Source organism: Manduca sexta, chromosome 16, assembly GCF_014839805.1.
Source record: "Manduca sexta isolate Smith_Timp_Sample1 chromosome 16, JHU_Msex_v1.0, whole genome shotgun sequence".
Lineage (NCBI taxonomy): Eukaryota > Metazoa > Arthropoda > Insecta > Lepidoptera > Sphingidae > Manduca > Manduca sexta.
The window spans coordinates 9,454,455-9,471,721 of NC_051130.1; the positions used below are offsets into that span (position 1 = coordinate 9,454,455).

At 35.4% G+C, this 17,267-nt stretch overlaps 3 protein-coding genes across 3 annotated transcripts; 1 reads left to right on the forward strand and 2 right to left on the reverse strand.

Annotated features, from left to right (window-relative positions):
- The first annotated feature begins 2,010 nt into the window (after window positions 1-2,010).
- Window positions 2,011-12,340, forward strand: LOC115446517 (MAU2 chromatid cohesion factor homolog). The gene is made up of 12 exons (XM_030173195.2): window positions 2,011-2,267; window positions 2,448-2,627; window positions 4,121-4,243; window positions 4,371-4,499; window positions 6,185-6,293; window positions 6,579-6,743; window positions 6,959-7,171; window positions 7,367-7,476; window positions 7,801-7,902; window positions 8,412-8,515; window positions 8,929-9,131; window positions 9,875-12,340. Exons 1-12 carry the CDS (start codon window positions 2,043-2,045, stop codon window positions 10,060-10,062), a joined length of 1,851 nt encoding a protein of 616 aa, XP_030029055.2. The 5' UTR covers window positions 2,011-2,042; the 3' UTR covers window positions 10,063-12,340.
- LOC115446518 (protein ATP6V1FNB) lies at window positions 11,924-14,018 on the reverse strand. The gene is made up of 3 exons (XM_030173197.2): window positions 13,343-14,018; window positions 12,887-13,068; window positions 11,924-12,715 (listed from the first exon to the last, which is right to left on the reverse strand). Exons 1-3 carry the CDS (start codon window positions 13,496-13,498, stop codon window positions 12,505-12,507), a joined length of 549 nt encoding a protein of 182 aa, XP_030029057.1. The 5' UTR covers window positions 13,499-14,018; the 3' UTR covers window positions 11,924-12,504.
- A 221-nt stretch (window positions 14,019-14,239) lies between these two features.
- On the reverse strand, window positions 14,240-16,976 carry LOC115446499 (WD repeat-containing protein 91). Its single transcript, XM_030173166.2, has 4 exons — window positions 16,633-16,976; window positions 16,113-16,262; window positions 15,040-15,245; window positions 14,240-14,582 (listed from the first exon to the last, which is right to left on the reverse strand). The coding sequence occupies exons 1-4, from the start codon at window positions 16,874-16,876 to the stop codon at window positions 14,349-14,351; spliced, it is 834 nt and encodes a 277-aa protein (XP_030029026.1). The 5' UTR covers window positions 16,877-16,976; the 3' UTR covers window positions 14,240-14,348.
- Window positions 16,977-17,267: the final 291 nt, after the last annotated feature.

The window sequence follows — 17,267 nt, forward strand, 5'->3', positions numbered from 1 at the left end:
ACATTGAAACGGACCATAAATCACTTACCAAAGAAGAGTACAGATTAAGGTTATCATTTCAATATGGATACCAAAGTAAAGGATTGGCTGAAAAATATGAAAAAGAAACTGACGTTTACGTTGAATCCTTCGAAGAGAATCTATAATACTGCCATAATAATTTTGAATTTACACATTTGTTCCTTAAACCGGCCAGTGCTCTATAACATAGGATGTTTAAAATGTAACTAACTTATTCCTATTAATCTTATAATATTACTTACTAAAATATTATGATGTTTTGTCCATACTTAAAAATCTATGATTCTGGTTATTAACTTCAATATATACTATTATATAAACCTGAAGAGTTTGTTTGTTTGAATGCGCTAAACTCAGGAACTGCTTAACCGATTTTGAAAATATTTCACTTATAGGAAGCTACATTACAGCGCTATACGCTACTTTCTATCCCGGGTCAATATAAAGCAAGACTTTAGTCCTTGAAAAATTTTTTCACGCAGGCTGAGTAGCGAACCAAAGCTAGTATGTTACAAAATAACAATTTAATTGATATTCTGGACTGTTGGAAAAAAAGCTTGTATATAAAACAAAGAATTTGCTAATTTCAGCCACATTTGTATTTATTACAGATCATAAAAAATTGCTAGTAATGTTTAGCGGTGAATGGTTTGACGGCGTTCAGCTACTTTTGTAGTTCAATTATGTCAAGTTGTTTTGTATTTAAATTAATCAGTAACTTATGGTAAATGATAATGATTAGGAAATATTGGAAACAAATTATGTTCAAGGACTTCTGTTGCTGACTGTACCTTTCCATGTTTTAAGTCTTACTACAGTTATTGTGGATATTTTTATGAGCAAGGATTCTCCAAGATTTTAAAGTAAATAATCAAGAATTGGGTGTCTGTGACTGAACACCTTTTTAAACCTCGCCAACGAAAATTATTTAATTGTATAAAATTATGACACAAAAATGTTATAAAAATGATCGTTAATCCCTTTCCAATTCGAATCGAATAACTAAGATTGATTACAAATAGGTAAATATATAAAAATACTATTATAATTACTTCTTCGTTGTCTATTCAATACTAACAAAGAAGCAAAAATAAAACTTTATAAGAAAGAATAAAAGCGCTTTCAAACGTCACTAAATACAAAAATCTTTATATAAGTATACTAGCTTTTGCCCGCGGCTCCACCCGCGTTATAAAGTTTTTCAGGCTAAAGTTTTCCGTTATAAATGTAGTAGTTTCCCGGGAGCCTATGTTCTTCCCAGGGTCTCAAACTGTCTCCATACCAAATTTCATCTTAATACGTTGGGTAGTTTTGAGTTTAACACGTTCAGACAGACAGATGCAGCGGGGGACTTTGTTTTATAATATATTTTTAGAACTTTTAAAGTGGAACAATCCCGTCATACATCACTGTTGCATAACTTTAACCGTTTACGCAGCACAGGCAACGGAAGCTCTCAAAACTTATAATTTTCCCCGTTTTTGCAACATGTTTCATTACTGCTCCGCTCCTATTGGTCATAGCGTGATGATATATAGCTTATAGCGGTCCACAAATAAAGGGCTATCCAACACAAAACGAATTTTTCGGTTTGGACCGGTAGTTCCTGAGATTAGCGCGTTCAAACAAACAAACAAACTCTTCAGCTTTATATAATAGTATAGATGTAGGTATACACAAGGTACTTAGTCTGGATCTGCGAATGTCATTTAAATTTTGTATCCGGAATATTCCTAGTTGTATTTAACTTTGGAATTGTACCATCTGAGGTAACTATAACAGATATGATAATATGTAATTTTTCGTGAAATATACAAGATAAAATATTTCCAAGTGAACATTAGTAAGTTCCACGCAAAATCAAAGTGAACAAGTAGTTATAATATAAGTTATAACAACTTGTTCACTATGATTTTGCGTGGAAAGAAATGTGGTGTTGAAAAAACAATATTTTTAATCTTTTCGTAGTTTTCAAAACTTTATTAACGGCAACACTGTTCCCTCCAAGCAGAAATGTCAAAATGGCGTCACCGCAGGACTGTTTGTATATTTCTCTACTTGGTTTAGCGGAACATTTCCGCACATCGAATCCTCCTGACATAAAAAGTTGTATCCAGTGTCTACAAGCTGTATTTAATTTCAAACCACCAGCGAGAGTGGAGGCCAGAACTCATTTACAACTTGGTAATATTCTCTTGACGCACACCAAAAACATCGACTTGGCGAGAACGCATTTAGAGCAAAGTGTAAGTTTTTTTATTGTTATTTTCCTCGTTACGTGCACTGTTGTGTCTTGGGAGTGCGTATGTTCATCTACAGTCTGTATATTATCTATGCAAACGTGTTGTGTGATAACTTTCTTGAAGAAAGTAAACATTTTGTTTGAAGTGGGTCAAAAAATAAGAAATAAGTGTTATCGTTTGTAGTGGTGCCTGTCGCAGACGACGAATGCGTTGGACGACTTTAAGTTCGAGGCGGCGAGCGTCCTGGCTGAACTTTTTGAGCAGCAGGGCCAACCAACACACTCAAAGCCTATCTTGAGGAAAGCTATTGAGTTGTCACAACACAGTGTTTACTGGCACTGTAGGCTTATATTCCAATTGGCAGTAAGTATTACAAGAGAATTTTTTTTTTAAATTACCTTTCACTATTTTCATGTTTGTTTATTGTTTTTCTACACTGATTTAATCATTTAATATCATTATGGATATTACCGGATGACTTGTTACTTATAGACCTAGGTTTTATAACGACAAATAATATGTCAAGGGTAACTAAACATAAACTGCTTTAAGTTTATTAGTGATCTACCGTATTAAATTTATGAAAATTAAAAAGTATTTATATTTGGCAGTTGTAGGCAAAATCATACAAATAAATGTGTTATAAATTATTATTAAAACAATGTTATGGATAATATACAGTGAATAATAAATGAATTATAATATGAGATGGATCAAACTATCTTTGTTGATATGGCCAAAGTCAAAATTGCACAGTCAATATTTCTCTCTATTTGATCTCAATTATGAATAGCATATTTGGCATAATGTTAAACAATGATTTTCCCCTTGTCTCTTTAAAAAGGATATATTATCATTTTTCCAATAACTGCAAATGAATATATTTTATCTATTCACCTCAGTATTGTTTTAAGCTACTGCAAGAACTTATGAAGTGCTATTAATATTCATTCCAGCAATGACTGGCAATCAGATAAAACTGAGAATTGCATCACTTAAAAATAAGAGCATGATTGTATACAGTGATTTTATAATCATTTTGGAAATAAAATGTAGTTACTTACAACAATTTTTATGACTAAAAATAATATAATTTTTAATTGTTCGAGATTGATAATTATTATTTTATAATGATAGTAATTTTACAAAAATTATTCATAGATATGAATGGCACCAATTGTAATGATTATACTAGTACATGAGATGTAGTTGCATTACCATGAGTTCTCATTTATTATGTGTAAACATTAATTTTAATGTTAATAAATAAATATTTTTATTTTATTACATTAGTGTTTTTTAAACTGTACTATTGATATAGAATTTGCATTTTTGGTTCCAAAACTGGCTGCATACATAAATAGCTTTGTTATATAGCATATGTAACACAATAAACACACATTCACATTTTTGGGATAGGAGTAGGAAGAAGCGAAACTAGTGCACTCACTTTTCTCTATGTTTTCTGTCCCATGATGGGAAAGAGGGCTAGCCTATGTTCATATGGCCTTCAATTACAGACTCTGGGCTGATACTAAGCAAAAAAAACCAATGCCACTGCTTGGCATAGTATTCAAACCTGAGACCTCGGCGCGGTAGTTCTACCGCGCTCATAATACAGATACGCCACTAACAGTCATTTTCAATTAACAAAAATCTCAATCTTAATCTTCAATGCGAGTCCGAGAATGAACCAATGAAAATAAGTAATTGGTATGGAAAAAAACTTTTTTCCCATTGGTCCATTTCTAAGATAGATCGAACACACCGATTGGGATCGTTTATATGGAAAATGAAAATGGTGGTAAAGCAATCGACATCAATAATGGAATATGCAATAATAAACTTTTTTTTAGCAAATCCATGCAACAGAACGGGAATATGAAGTTGCAAGTAGTTTACTCGGAGTTGGTGTTGATTACGCTCAAATATCAAATGCGGCGTATACCCGCGTGTTGTTCTTACTAAGTAGAGTAATGGTGAGTATATAAATTATTTCCTTATGTTGATAATATTACAAAAACACTACACCCTAAAATCACAACTATAGCTTTAATACTATGTCATGTAAAAAGTATAACATGGTAATTGATTTTTTTTTTTCAGTTATTGTTAATAGATAAAAAAATACAAGAAGTGTTACCATTGTTAAACCAGGCCGGACACCTAGTAGACTCATGGACGGGGAGTCCACATCAAAAGGAGTACCTTAAAGTGTTCTTTCTTGTTTTGCAGGTATGTTCTAAGTGCATAATTAATTAAATCTTTAGGTGTATTATAGTATAAGTTTTAATGAAGAAAAGAAAACTAATGTGAAATCCATATTGTAATAAATGGGTATCATGTTTGTTAATTTTATTTATAGTTACATTATGGACAATTACTGCTTATATAAAACTTTTAGGAAAAAAATATGACAATATGACTAACATATTTCTGCATTATCACTGTGTGTGCCAATCATTCTAAATTTGCTCAGTAATTTACACCTATATACACTATATGCATATTATATGATTGTTTCAAATATTGAGCATCAATTGAAACTATACTATAGAGTATTATAGTTTTTTACGGTGCATATTTAATGTCTACATTTACTAGGCCATATTGTTATGAATGAAATAAAGTTTTAACTTTGTCATGAAAATATAATGACAAGTCAGCTGTGACATTATTTACAATACTTTGTCACTGTTTGTGTGATATAATTGTATTAAAATGTTGCAATTTCTAAGAAAATGCTTACAATACAAAGTAACGTTACAGTTAGCAGATTGTGTTTTGGATATAATTGCATTATTGCTTATCTGATGTATTTTTAGTAGGAACTAACTTATTATGATATAAATATATATTGTTACTATTGAAAACAGATGTCGGTTTCCCCAATTTAGCTTTTTGAGGGTACTATCTATGCGATGAGATACTATGGAACATGTTTTCAACTATGTGATTAGATTTCCTAAAATATTCTCGTAAAATTAAGCATTAACTGCATCTGACACAATATGCCAACATTTGTGTTTTGCGCGTGCGGAAAGCACACAAATGTGTATATAACTAAGGCTGTCTTAGTCATTCGCGTCCCCAAACGCCAATGCGAGACAGCACACTCCGTGGTGGGTATGGTGTATATTGTTTCGGAACCGCAGTCAGTGTATTACAGAAGATTGGTAAAAACGCGCAGGTTAACTTTTCGCGCGTAAGATAGACAGACTAGAAGGCAATTGTCTGGTGACAACTGATTAAATAGGTATTGGGAACATTTTATTTATTTATTCACTCTTTGCATACAAATAACAAAAAATTAATAACTCCAAGCAATATCCTCCAAAGAACCATGAGATGGATATTAGAAAACGAGAAGGGGAGGGCAATCTAGTGAATAGAATAATGTATAATAATAATTTTAATAGGTATTTCGGCAATCACACGTTCTTCAGAATAAAAGAAAACAGTACATGATGTTTGGTGAATTCTTAATCTACAGTCTAGTCTACAACTATCTTTTCATAGAACATAGTATAAAATGTTGCGTGCTTTATTTTATTCCTGTCAATGGATACAATCTCAGATAAAAAGTAGTTAAATGATACTCTACCAATCTTGAACCTTGATATCATCTGACGTTATTTTACACAAGGTGAGGTTTTTATTGAGCGATTGTCACAAACATGATTACTTAACTAGTTGTTTCAAACAACATCACAAATCTTAAATCTACATTTTTGCATTGCACTTTAATGACTTAATATTTTTAGGATTGCATTAAAAAACAAATGAAGTACTTATTTAAATTTGTCGAGAGAATGGGTACATAATATATAAAAAAGATTTTATAAAAAATAATGTATTCCCATGTTTTATTCATATCTAATGACTATAATTTGAGCTTGAATTATATTTTAATATTTCAGGTATGTCACTATTTAATGGCAGGACAAGTGAAAAGTGTGAAGCCATGCTTGAAACAGTTGCAACAGAGTATACAGACGATCATGGCGCCAACGTGGCCAGATGACGATGGTAAGACATTGAGTTCATTTTTTACTTACATTCAAAATTTTGTAAATAGAATCAAACAGTTAATTGTGCTGTCAATATTCCCGCCAAAATTCTACCGTCTTAATTATGTTGCCAGAATTTAATAGTAACTTGTTTTGGGAAAAATAAGCGAAGGAACTGAAGATGTTATGCATTATTGACTATAAAAAAAAATATGTATACAATTCACAACTGTAACCAAATGATTGTTAATAAGTGATGGAATATTATTTTAAAAATAAACATAATGGAAAATGTTCGTGACAGCTGTGTGCGGCAGCGCGCCGGGCGAGTCGTTCGTGTGGCTGTCGCGGCAACAGCTGTACGTGCTGGTGTACCTCGTGACCGTGATGCACTCCGCGCAGGCCGGGTACATGGACAAGGCGCACAAATACACAGAGAAGGCGCTCGCGCAGATCGACAAACTTACTGGTCAGTGGCTTTATGTATTTGCCTTTTGTGTGAAGGTTTTTTAGTGTCTAGTAAGAAAGTGTTAAATGTTCATGCTGTGATGCAACTAATGCATAGACAATAAATATATGGGAGTGCAACTGATGTTTTCAGTTCGCCTGGCTTATTTTATCTTATAATTCAGGGCCATACTATCGTTATGTCAAGTATAAATCTCTATCGTATATTGTCCCTAGCGAGCGATGACGGCGGCGGCACGTCGGTGGTGTCGGCGGTGACGGGCAGCGCGGGCGGCGGGTCGGCGGCGCGGTCGGGCGCGGCGCTGGCGTGGCGCCTGCGCATGGCGCTGGTGGAGCACGCCGCGCTGTGCCGGCTCGTGGCGGGCGGCAAGGCGCAGGCGCTGCACGAGATCGCACGCGCCGCGCATCTGCTCGCGCGCGCGCCCACCAGTACGTACACTACACACTACACACCGCTTGACTCATACACATTGAAATAAAAGTGAGTCAATCAAAATATTAATCATATATATTTTACATCTACAAAAACAGTATAAATAGCAAATCAGAAACTTTCCACACTACCACGTATATTAATTTTCTAGTGTAATATAAAGTATTTTATTTAAATAATGTTTATATTAGCGGCGAGTGCGGCAGCGCACACACCACAGCTGCACTGTCTGCTGGGGCTGTACGCCATGTCCATGAACTGCATGGAAGCGGCCGAGGCGCAGTTCCACACCGCGATACACGTACGTAATCTAATGTATAGATTATATAATCTATACTTCTATAGTATTATAAAGAGCGGAAAAGTTAATTGAACGCGCTAATTTCAAGAACCATTGAAGCGATTTTATTTTCAGTCATAGGACTACATTACTCCTGAGAGCTATAGTCAACTTTTTATCCCGAGAAAATATGAAGCCGGACTTTTATTTACGCGTGCGGAGGCGCGAAAAAAAGGTTTAAGTTATACACAGAGCTGTGATTACGCAAATTTGGAAAACAATGGAGAAAATGAATTCCCGTTTATTGCACAAACAATTAGCATAATTAAATATTTTTGTTTCCAGACGTCACAAGAAAGGGATTTGTGGATGTTCGCGAAATTAAACTTGGCCATTGTATATTTACGGGGGAGGAGAGATAACGATCTGGCGCAACTTATGGAACAAGTGAGTATTCCGCTTAAACATATAGATGAATGTTATAGCTTTGAGTTTTAAACACCGCATATTTTAATATTAATATATAATGAAAAACAATGCCATCGTCATTGCGACTGAGGGTTGCGGCGTATTTCTTGTGTGGGCGTTCTATTTCACAAGTTTAAATAGCACAAGATAAAGTAGTGCTACAAACGTAACGTAAATATACGACGTTACAGTTCGTTACGTTCTGTTCTATGAAAGAACATAACATTCGTTGTGTTCTTCTGTGGCACTGAAAGAAACAATGCCAGTTTCAAACAACTAAAACTATAAAGCGGGACAAGAAAGCTGTAGAAGTTATATATATTCTGCAGAATCTTTACAGTCACCGTCAGCTGACGTCTGCAAATGTTGAAGCCCATTGCGTTAGGCGTCAGTAGCATTGAGATACATCTGTACAGAATTATTGAAATATTACGAAAGTAAACGTATCCGTATCTTAGTCTAAATTTAACTTGATATTTTATTTATAGGTGAGGCCCGAGGCGTTACCGGCGTACGCGCACGGGCTACGAGCGGCCTCATATTACGTTTTAGGGTTACAAGCATTCTTCCAGGCGCGGTATAACGAAGCCAAGTGAGTCAAATGTATTATGAATTAGTTATAATTTTTTTTAAGGCTTTTTTTGTTTCTAGACAGTCCTTCCAGTTTAACGACTGTTGTGATCTTATTCGGCCATCATTACGAAACTGATTAATAATCTCTATAATTTATTATAATAATAATGATAATGTCAGCCCTGTATTATATACTTGCTGCTCAGCACGGGCCTCCTCTACTACTGAGAGGGATTAGGCCTTAGTCCACCACGCTGGCCTAGTGCGGATTGGTAGACTTCACACACCATCGAAATTCCTATAGAGAACTTCTCAGATGTGCAGGTTTCCTCACGATAATTTATTATAAAAAAAAAGATTTTTACTAATATACCTTTATAACAACTGTCCTAGAATAAAATTCTAATTATACCCATATAAATCCATTTTTAGGAGGTACCTACGCGAAACCCTGAAGATGGCGAACGCGGAAGACCTCAACAGGCTGACGTCGTGCTCGCTCGTGCTGCTCGGACACATCTTCCTCTCCATCAACAACTCGCGCGAGAGCATGAACATGGTCACGCCGGCCATGCAGCTCGCCAGCAAGATACCCGACGTGCATGTGCAGCTTTGGGCGTCAGCTATATTGAAAGGTATGCAGTAACATCAGCAAGCTATGTCTTTTGGCGAGTCTCAACTTATTTGGTGAACTTTACCACTTGACTAACTTAGATTGGCAGTACTGAGTGAATTCATAAGGCCTCGTTTTCGGAGATCCGGGCGTCACACGTTGTGTTAGGGCGTGGCCCGCACTGAATTCAAACATACGGCGTTATATTACTGTTTATACGGAAGAGCGAAGTTACACGTTTTTGAAATGTAGCATTATTTGCGGCGGAATCCGCGGAAGTATCGACGCGTCTAATGCAGCGTTTATTGAGGAATTCTCTATTCTAGTAACAGCAAAAAGGAACTAGTCGTTTGATTGTGTAACCCCTACCGTTGCACTCCGCGTGCGCCGCAGTGATGATCGCCGAGGACCAGTCGCGGGCGCAACGGCGGACACCGCCACTCTTAACACCACTTATCTTTATTGTCAAAATCGTACATCATTTTTGTTTATACGTGTGATGACTGAGGCCACTACACACGCCGTCGCACTGTAAACGATAAAATCGTCGATGCGCTGTGTGAGATGCCGCGTAACACACGTCGCCCTGCGTCTCAGTAAACGACGCCTAGGTCAAATGCACAAAGTAACGGTTTTTATCTTTGATAAACTACACAATTTCACCAGTGAGCAACCCTCCAAGACTTTCGGTCAAATGTAGGGTTTATGTCACAAGAATATTAACTTTATTATTAAAGAAATTGTACAAAAGAATTTTCTTTCCAGATTTGTACAGACTAGCAGGCGACACTGAGCGTGAGACGGAAGCATATCAAATGCACTGCAACTTCTCGCAGGCGTTGCTCAAGGACCACTTTCAGGCGACGCAGCTGCCGCAGCACGCGCTCGTGCAGTGGACGAGTGGCCCGCCGCCCAGCCTGCCGCCTCCGCCCAACGTCAGCCACGCCACATAGTGATGTCACGCGGTTGACTAGTGCCACAACACAAACATGGGCCATGTGATAATACATAGCCACACTATGTGACTGAAACTTGACAATCAGTGGTCATGTTGAGTGGTATAGATGATGCCCCTTCATCAACCACCATAGTGAAATAGTGATGTGATAAGACTATTTTCCATCTAAAGTGAAGTGACATCTCTAACATCAGCAACAATGTACCAATGAATTAGTGAGCCATCTAAAGGTCAATTCAGTGAAGAGACACCTTAGAGGTGTAGTGTGGCTTTAATTTACGGCTACAAATTTGTGTACAAGTGCAATTTTATAAGATGTTAATGTCTCATTGCCACCAGCATATACCAGAGATGTTTTTCCATGCACATCCAAAGGCAGGACTGATAATCTTGTTTGGCAATATTAATTAGTGAGAATTAATCGACAGAAGAGGAGTGTGAATGTTGCTGACGGTAATCTATGATGAGATATTGTGATTGTGCCTCCACAAAGACGTAGGTTCGACATTGTTTTGTATTGCACAATTTTGTTACATGATTGTAGATAAATTTGTGGTCTGCACACAATTATACATCAGTTTCACGCAAATGGGATTGATTTTATGTTATAAACCATGTGCATAACTGGATGATTAAATTGTGTTCAATATTGGTATTAAGGAACTGTGTAATCAAAGGCCTAATAGATAACTAGATATTACTGCACGAAAATTATTTTCCAGAATTAATTTGTGATGTCAATGGTTTGAATGTGATTTATTATAGGTCATTTTGTATCAGTTTTGACTGACATTTAATGACATTTCACTGGACCACATAGGACACTGAATCTAGGACAAATATTAATATGTTTTTGTTGATATAGATATGATGGAAATAATCATGCCAGCAGTGTCCTTTGGAGTAGACAAATCAAAAATGCATTTAACACTATTATTTGTATCAAATGGTTCACAAAACTGCCAAAATTTATAAAGGTTTACCATGAGAAAAAGCGCGGTTACATGACTCGCCCCCATGTAGATGGATATGAATCAATACATCTCCATTTGTGCTGTCAAGTACACAGAAATGTGACAATAATAATATCATATCAGACACAATTGTCAAGAATTCATTTATCATTTGCACTATGCACTATTTGACTTTGCCGGTTTGATGTTAATCACAAGTCAAAATAAACTTCAGAGCAGTAAAGTTAAATTGCGCTAACGCAAGACCATTACTATATTTAGGAACATTTGTTGATCTCATTCACATCACATTTTGGAATAATTTTCGAACTTTGTACATCTCATATTGCAGTAGAATTACTGAATAAATTTAATTTTAAATTGGATATTGATGGTCCGGCAAACCTAATTCATAATTAGGCTCCATTCAGATTAGGCATTCAAGAAGCTAAGGTTAAGTTCTATGCACACAGACAAAGAAACTCTCCGAATTTTAAATTCCTATATATGAAACAGGCTGTTTGATCACTCCCATGCCAAGCAAGCAGCAGGCAAAAATTATTTGTTATAATTAATGAATTCATATAGAGATTTGTTATCTATCATTGTTATATAGCCTTGCATATAGCAGCAAGTGTGTAAAAATATATTACCAAGCCTTTATAGTTGACAATGTAATTTGTAACAGTTTCATGATAACTGGTTAATGTGCGGCAGTGAATATTGTGCTGTACAATATAATATTGCAACGAGTAACGCCATTAGGTTGAATGCCAAAGCTGAGTGCATAATATGTCTGTACGATAAACAGGGGACTTCGAGATGATTCTAAGAAACTAACGACTGATATATAAAATTAAATTGTACATATGCTATGTGAAATTGAGAAAGAACAAAACTGTCTCATATTTATTATTTTGTAGTGTTTATTTTCTCTTTAGTGATTTGTTGGGAGAGCGAATGTTGTTGACCATGTGGTTAGTTAGCATTTTGAGTATTTATCGTTCCGTCTTCGCATTTCAATGGACGTATTTCGTTAGTTTGTCACAATAGTTGTTACAGAGTTTCCATGTTCATATTATTTTTATATTTTAGTGTAGGCATCGAATGGTACCCTACGAGGTTGCGGTGAAATCGTCCATTGGAATAATGATTTCCTTACAATCTGGAAATGATAACTGTTGATGTACCACATATTAATTCCCTTTGGAACAGACAGATGTGGCCTTAAGACAAGGATTACATTTGCTGTTGTTAATATGTACATAAAAGTTGAATTATTGTAAATAATAAAATTATAAAATATATGTTTTTGCAATATATTGTGTAGTCATTTACTCTGTTGATACATATCCAGTTTTAATTTCTAATAGATCACGCTACTATTAAATATAAAAATTCCGTTTCAATAAACATTACCGGGAAATAGCACCAATGTGGTTCAATAAATTTACCAGCAGCGTAGTAACTACAAGTCACAGACCTCAGTTGAAGCTGCAAGAGTACTCGCTGCAGATAGATATTTCTCCGCCAGCGGGCTGGCTGTAGTGCTGCGGGTCTGGCGCGAGGTTGTTCTTCCGGTAGAACGTGTCCCGCAGGATGGCGCAGCGCCCTCTGTTGACGTCGCGCGCACGCTGCCGCGACTGCTTCTGTTGCCAGCCGTAGTCCCAATTCGTTGCGATTCGGAAATAGTACCTGTGATTTTAGAGCTTAGAAATCATGGACAGAACTGTTTATTTAAGGGGGTGATACCCTGTTTGTACTTATACCTTTTTAAATCGGCTTCAAATGATTATGGGCAAAACTTTCGGGCAACGAAACGCAGATTGTCAGTAATGATTAGTTTCTTCTTGTTATTTTACTTACTTATCCTCCGGCGCCTTTTTGGTCCTAGCCTTAAAGTATATCTCAGCGGCCCCTTTATCTGTACTCCCGTATAGTAAGTTCAACACTTCAGGTTCGACGGGTTTCATCAAGTCGTCCTTTTCGAAGGGCTCTAGATCGTGCGATGGTACTGGAGTGGCTTTAGCTACAGGCTGCTCTAATATCTATAGAAATAATATAGATAAAATAAATGATAAAAAATATTTTCATTCATATCAAGTACTTTTATTGAATAAATATTCTATATTTGGTTGCTGCTATAAAGCTCTTAATACAATATTTGAATCCGAATTTAGAAACGATTAATTGTTTATTGATGGACCAACAGATACGACACCTTTTACTTAACCCACCCTAATCATTTATTTAATCGAAACATTCCTTACTCATATTCAGTGTGCCCTAAAAACCTAACAAAAAAAATTGTACTATAAGTACCGCAAACAATTGCTCGGCAAGTGCAACTGATGTCTCAATGTCTCTCACTCCTTTTTCTTTACAATCCTGCAGCACTTTCATTATGTTAGCTTGATACCACCATCTATTGCGTCGGAGGGATCTTTTCATTGCATCCACGTGGAATTCGTAGGACATCTTGATGGAGTATGAGACTATGTAACTAAAAATTTAGTTTCCCATTGGGAACATTAAAACGTATATTATTATACGGAAACCGAGACTCATAAACTAGTCATGAATTATTTGTTTCTATATCTGACCCAATCTGACCATGATTGATGTCAGTCGTGTCCTTTGGTCGTATCAATATTATTTTTTCGTGTCAGTAAATCCAAAGTCGATTATTGATTTCATTTTGGTAAGAAGTTTTTAATACCTGATATTATTTTATAGAAAATCCACAGGGCCCTTATTCTGTATGATAGTGTAAACGCGTAACACAACCGTGTCATGTAATCTTCGAGAAATGTGAACACGCAAATGTGCGCACGTTATTTTGACAGTGCGTAACTAGCACGTAACACAACGCGTCATGTTTAGTACTAAAGAAATTTGGCTTACAGAATACCATTCCACGCACATTTCTCGAAGATAACATGACACGGCCGCGTTACGCGTTTACACTATCATACAGAATAAGGGCCCTGATCTATGAAGAGAATAGAAAAGCTAACTAAATATTAAAAAAGTTAAATATAATCTCAAAAGATGCGAAATAACTTTTATCTCTGTTATTAAATACGTTTTTGTTTAAGTATATCAGAGAGCAAAATCCGCAAAAGAATATATAGCAATCCTGAAGCATGCACAAAGAACTTGTTATTCTTGTAGAATTATTCTAAAAACTTAATGGAGTCTGAAGTAGCATACACTATATAACAAAATCATAAACTTGTCACATCATTTACTCGAAAATACATTAATTCATCATCACATATAACATAGGAATGAATATAACACTTAAAGCATACATTATTAACTAATATTAATTTTGGCTTTGCGAACGGCCGGATTTCCTGCCCATGACGGGACTGCCTCCCATCTGTCGAAGGAGACCGCGGAGTCCCTTAGCTTCTCTGACTCCGCTGTCTAACTGCTCCGAGGGTACCGCGCAGAAGTCATCCACTAAAGGTAACGGTCCACTGAGACGCTCTGAATATTGACTTAACCGCGATTGATGTCCGATTGGTGAAGTTTTTTCTGCTGTTTGTTGTTGGGTCTGAAAATAGAGGTGTCACTTTTTAAATTAGTATTGAATAAAGAATATATAACTGAATATCAAATGGGTAATTTTTTTACAGAGTATAGAAATATATCTTGTAACATTAAAAGGCATGTCTTTCTAAAACATATGGAAAAACAAGTGTCTATCGTAGCATGTGGCACTCAAATCTCTGCTGAACTACACTGGATGTAGATGTAATTGTTTATATTATATTAGCTTTAGCATGAGGCTCGGCTCGCGTGAAAAAAAAATTCTGACTTAAAGTTCTTTTTCATAGTTTTCCGGAATAAAACATAGCCTTTAATATTCTTTAGTAATGTAGCTTCCTATTAGTTAATAGAAATTCATTGACCATTTAGTAATTCATGAGATAAGCGCATTCAAACAATCACACCAGCTTTATACATTAGTATAGATGTACTATGTTTGTATGTTTTATATCTAAACTGACCTTTCCAGACACAACAGCCAACTTATCCTGCAACCGCTTGACCAACGCAGCATCACTTTCGTAGCTCGTCAACGTGGGTTGGGGCATGCATTGAAACACTGTGGCCAGCAGGTTGTGCAGGGAGACGAGCACGCTGTCTTGCCATGCGCGCGTGTAATACATGCTGAACGTCGGAGTCTCTTCGGGCTTTGATATGAAGGGTAGAACTGGAATGAAGATGTAAAGTTATGTAAGCTTTCGAACTCTGAGGGGTGCAGGGGGTGGTCCAATTTCAAATTTTGTCCGGGTGTAGGCAAAGTGCAGGGGGGCGGCGATAGGCAGAGACCAGTTTCCCTTCCCTACACCTCCCAGTTTGCGTCCTTGGGTGAAGATGAGGATTGTCAAGAGTAATGTAACCTGAGAGCTTATAAAATATTTCGCCTTACAAGAAATATATTATTTAGTAACATATTCCACATTTAATAAAAACAATAAAATTGCAAGGTTGGAGATTATTCTATAGATCACCTTTATTTTTATTTTATAGAAATAAGTTAATAGGAATCTATTAAGTTGCCATAAGTACCCAATTGCAGATTCATAATTAGGGTTCTTTTTGATAGCTCCATTTTGTAAAGCTTTGTATTTAAACATATAAATATTTTTATATATTACTTTTTAATTATTTTTATTCAGCATTTATTTTCCATGACCATATTAAGTCAGGTTGGATTGTATGCTATCTCCAAAAAAATTATAAATATAATTCATATATTTATATTAATTTCAAGAATATATCTCTTTTTTTATTTTTATTTTCTCTTGAAATTTCAAAGACTGCAACTTTCGTAGTCACAGGGGTACTGAGGTGTTGGTCATCTGAAAAGTCAAAGTTACAATATGTATCTATTAAAAATTGTAACTTTGACTATTTACAATTAATCAATTTTTTTTTACTGTTGACATTCTGATCTATGTAGAATGAGATCAATGAATATTAAAACTATGATCAAATCAGATTTTTTTTTCACAGTTCTATTAGGTATTAGGTATTTAGTATCAACTAATTGGTGTTAGATAAATGCTAGACGTACTGAACCAGTCCTTCCACTCGCTCTGGCCTTGCAGTTCCGGTATCATCTTAACGTAAAACTCTGCAACCTTCTCATTCTTCACGCCTCCAGCACTCTGTGATGCAGTTACTATGTATAGTTTGTATAGACTGTATTCTATTTTACGTACAGCTGAAATGAAATAAAACAGCATTTTATTTATAATTTATGGAAAATAATGTTTCAAGGGTGGTAAATATTGCATATTTTGTATTTATATCAACAATATATAGGTTAAACATATTATTTAATAATATAATATTATCCATCTATTCCACACATTTATCTAAGCCACTCTTTCCAGGGTGGTAATCATTATTAATTTTTCTAAGTAAATGTTTTTAAGATTGTTTAATTAATGTAACAGATTATATGAAATGCCATAAACTGAGCTACTTTTAAATTGAAAATAGTAACCAAAAGTAAAGTTCACAGTAGGTGGATACTTTCGAAAAAAAGGTAATCATTCATAGAACACAATATTTTATTAATCTTTCCTCACCAGGTTGCACATGGATCTCTAATTTGGAAAACACCAAACTATCGAGATGTGACCAGTACTCCTTCAGACCATTTAAATCTGAAGTATTAATATAGTGCATTATTTGTTCGATTATTTTGTCCACTCGAAATCCTTTGTCTTTATCAGCCTTTAAATCGTTGTCAAACGCCTTTACAGTAGATGTGAATCCTCGGTACAATAAATATTCTCTTACTAATTCATCCACAAACTGAATATGAGCCATTATTAGGACAATAAACAATTGTTTACAAAAATACAACAAACTTTATTTCACACGGTAGATATTTATTGACATTTGCAATTTTGACTTTTGTTTTGAGTGTGTTATGAAACCAAATGTTCTATATTTCTTAACGTAGTGGTTCTATTCTCTGGATATTTCCAGACATACCAAAGTGTTATACAATTTTACTAATTATAAAGTGTTCATCAAAAAATAGTACAACGTTAGGATTCGCCAAAATAGTATTGTAGAATAAACCATGCATAATTTCTATAAAAAATAGTTTTAAAACAATAAACTTATTATTTTGAATAGAAATTTACGAACGTGCGACTGTCATTAAATTCAAAGTGCGTTCAGAATTGCTGTCTTATATTTTCGAAACAGTGTA

Bases quoted from the DNA above. Each gene is read 5' to 3' on its own strand.
- LOC115446517 (XM_030173195.2), top strand. From the start codon at position 2,043: ATGGCGTCACCGCAGGACTGTTTGTATATTTCTCTACTTGGTTTAGCG. The intron at 4,244-4,370 runs GTGAGTATATAA...TTTTTTTTTCAG, and splicing joins TCTTACTAAGTAGAGTAATG to TTATTGTTAATAGATAAAAA. The intron at 6,294-6,578 runs GTAAGACATTGA...TGTTCGTGACAG, and splicing joins AACGTGGCCAGATGACGATG to CTGTGTGCGGCAGCGCGCCG.
- LOC115446499 (XM_030173166.2), bottom strand. From the start codon at position 16,876: ATGGCTCATATTCAGTTTGTGGATGAATTAGTAAGAGAATATTTATTG. The intron at 15,246-16,112 runs GTACGTCTAGCA...TCTTCATTCCAG, and splicing joins CGAGTGGAAGGACTGGTTCA to TTCTACCCTTCATATCAAAG. The intron at 14,583-15,039 runs GTCAGTTTAGAT...CTCTATTTTCAG, and splicing joins TGGCTGTTGTGTCTGGAAAG to ACCCAACAACAAACAGCAGA.
- LOC115446518 (XM_030173197.2), bottom strand. From the start codon at position 13,498: ATGTCCTACGAATTCCACGTGGATGCAATGAAAAGATCCCTCCGACGC. The intron at 13,069-13,342 runs GTACTTATAGTA...TTATTTCTATAG, and splicing joins TTGCCGAGCAATTGTTTGCG to ATATTAGAGCAGCCTGTAGC. The intron at 12,716-12,886 runs GTAAGTAAAATA...CTAAAATCACAG, and splicing joins AAAAAGGCGCCGGAGGATAA to GTACTATTTCCGAATCGCAA.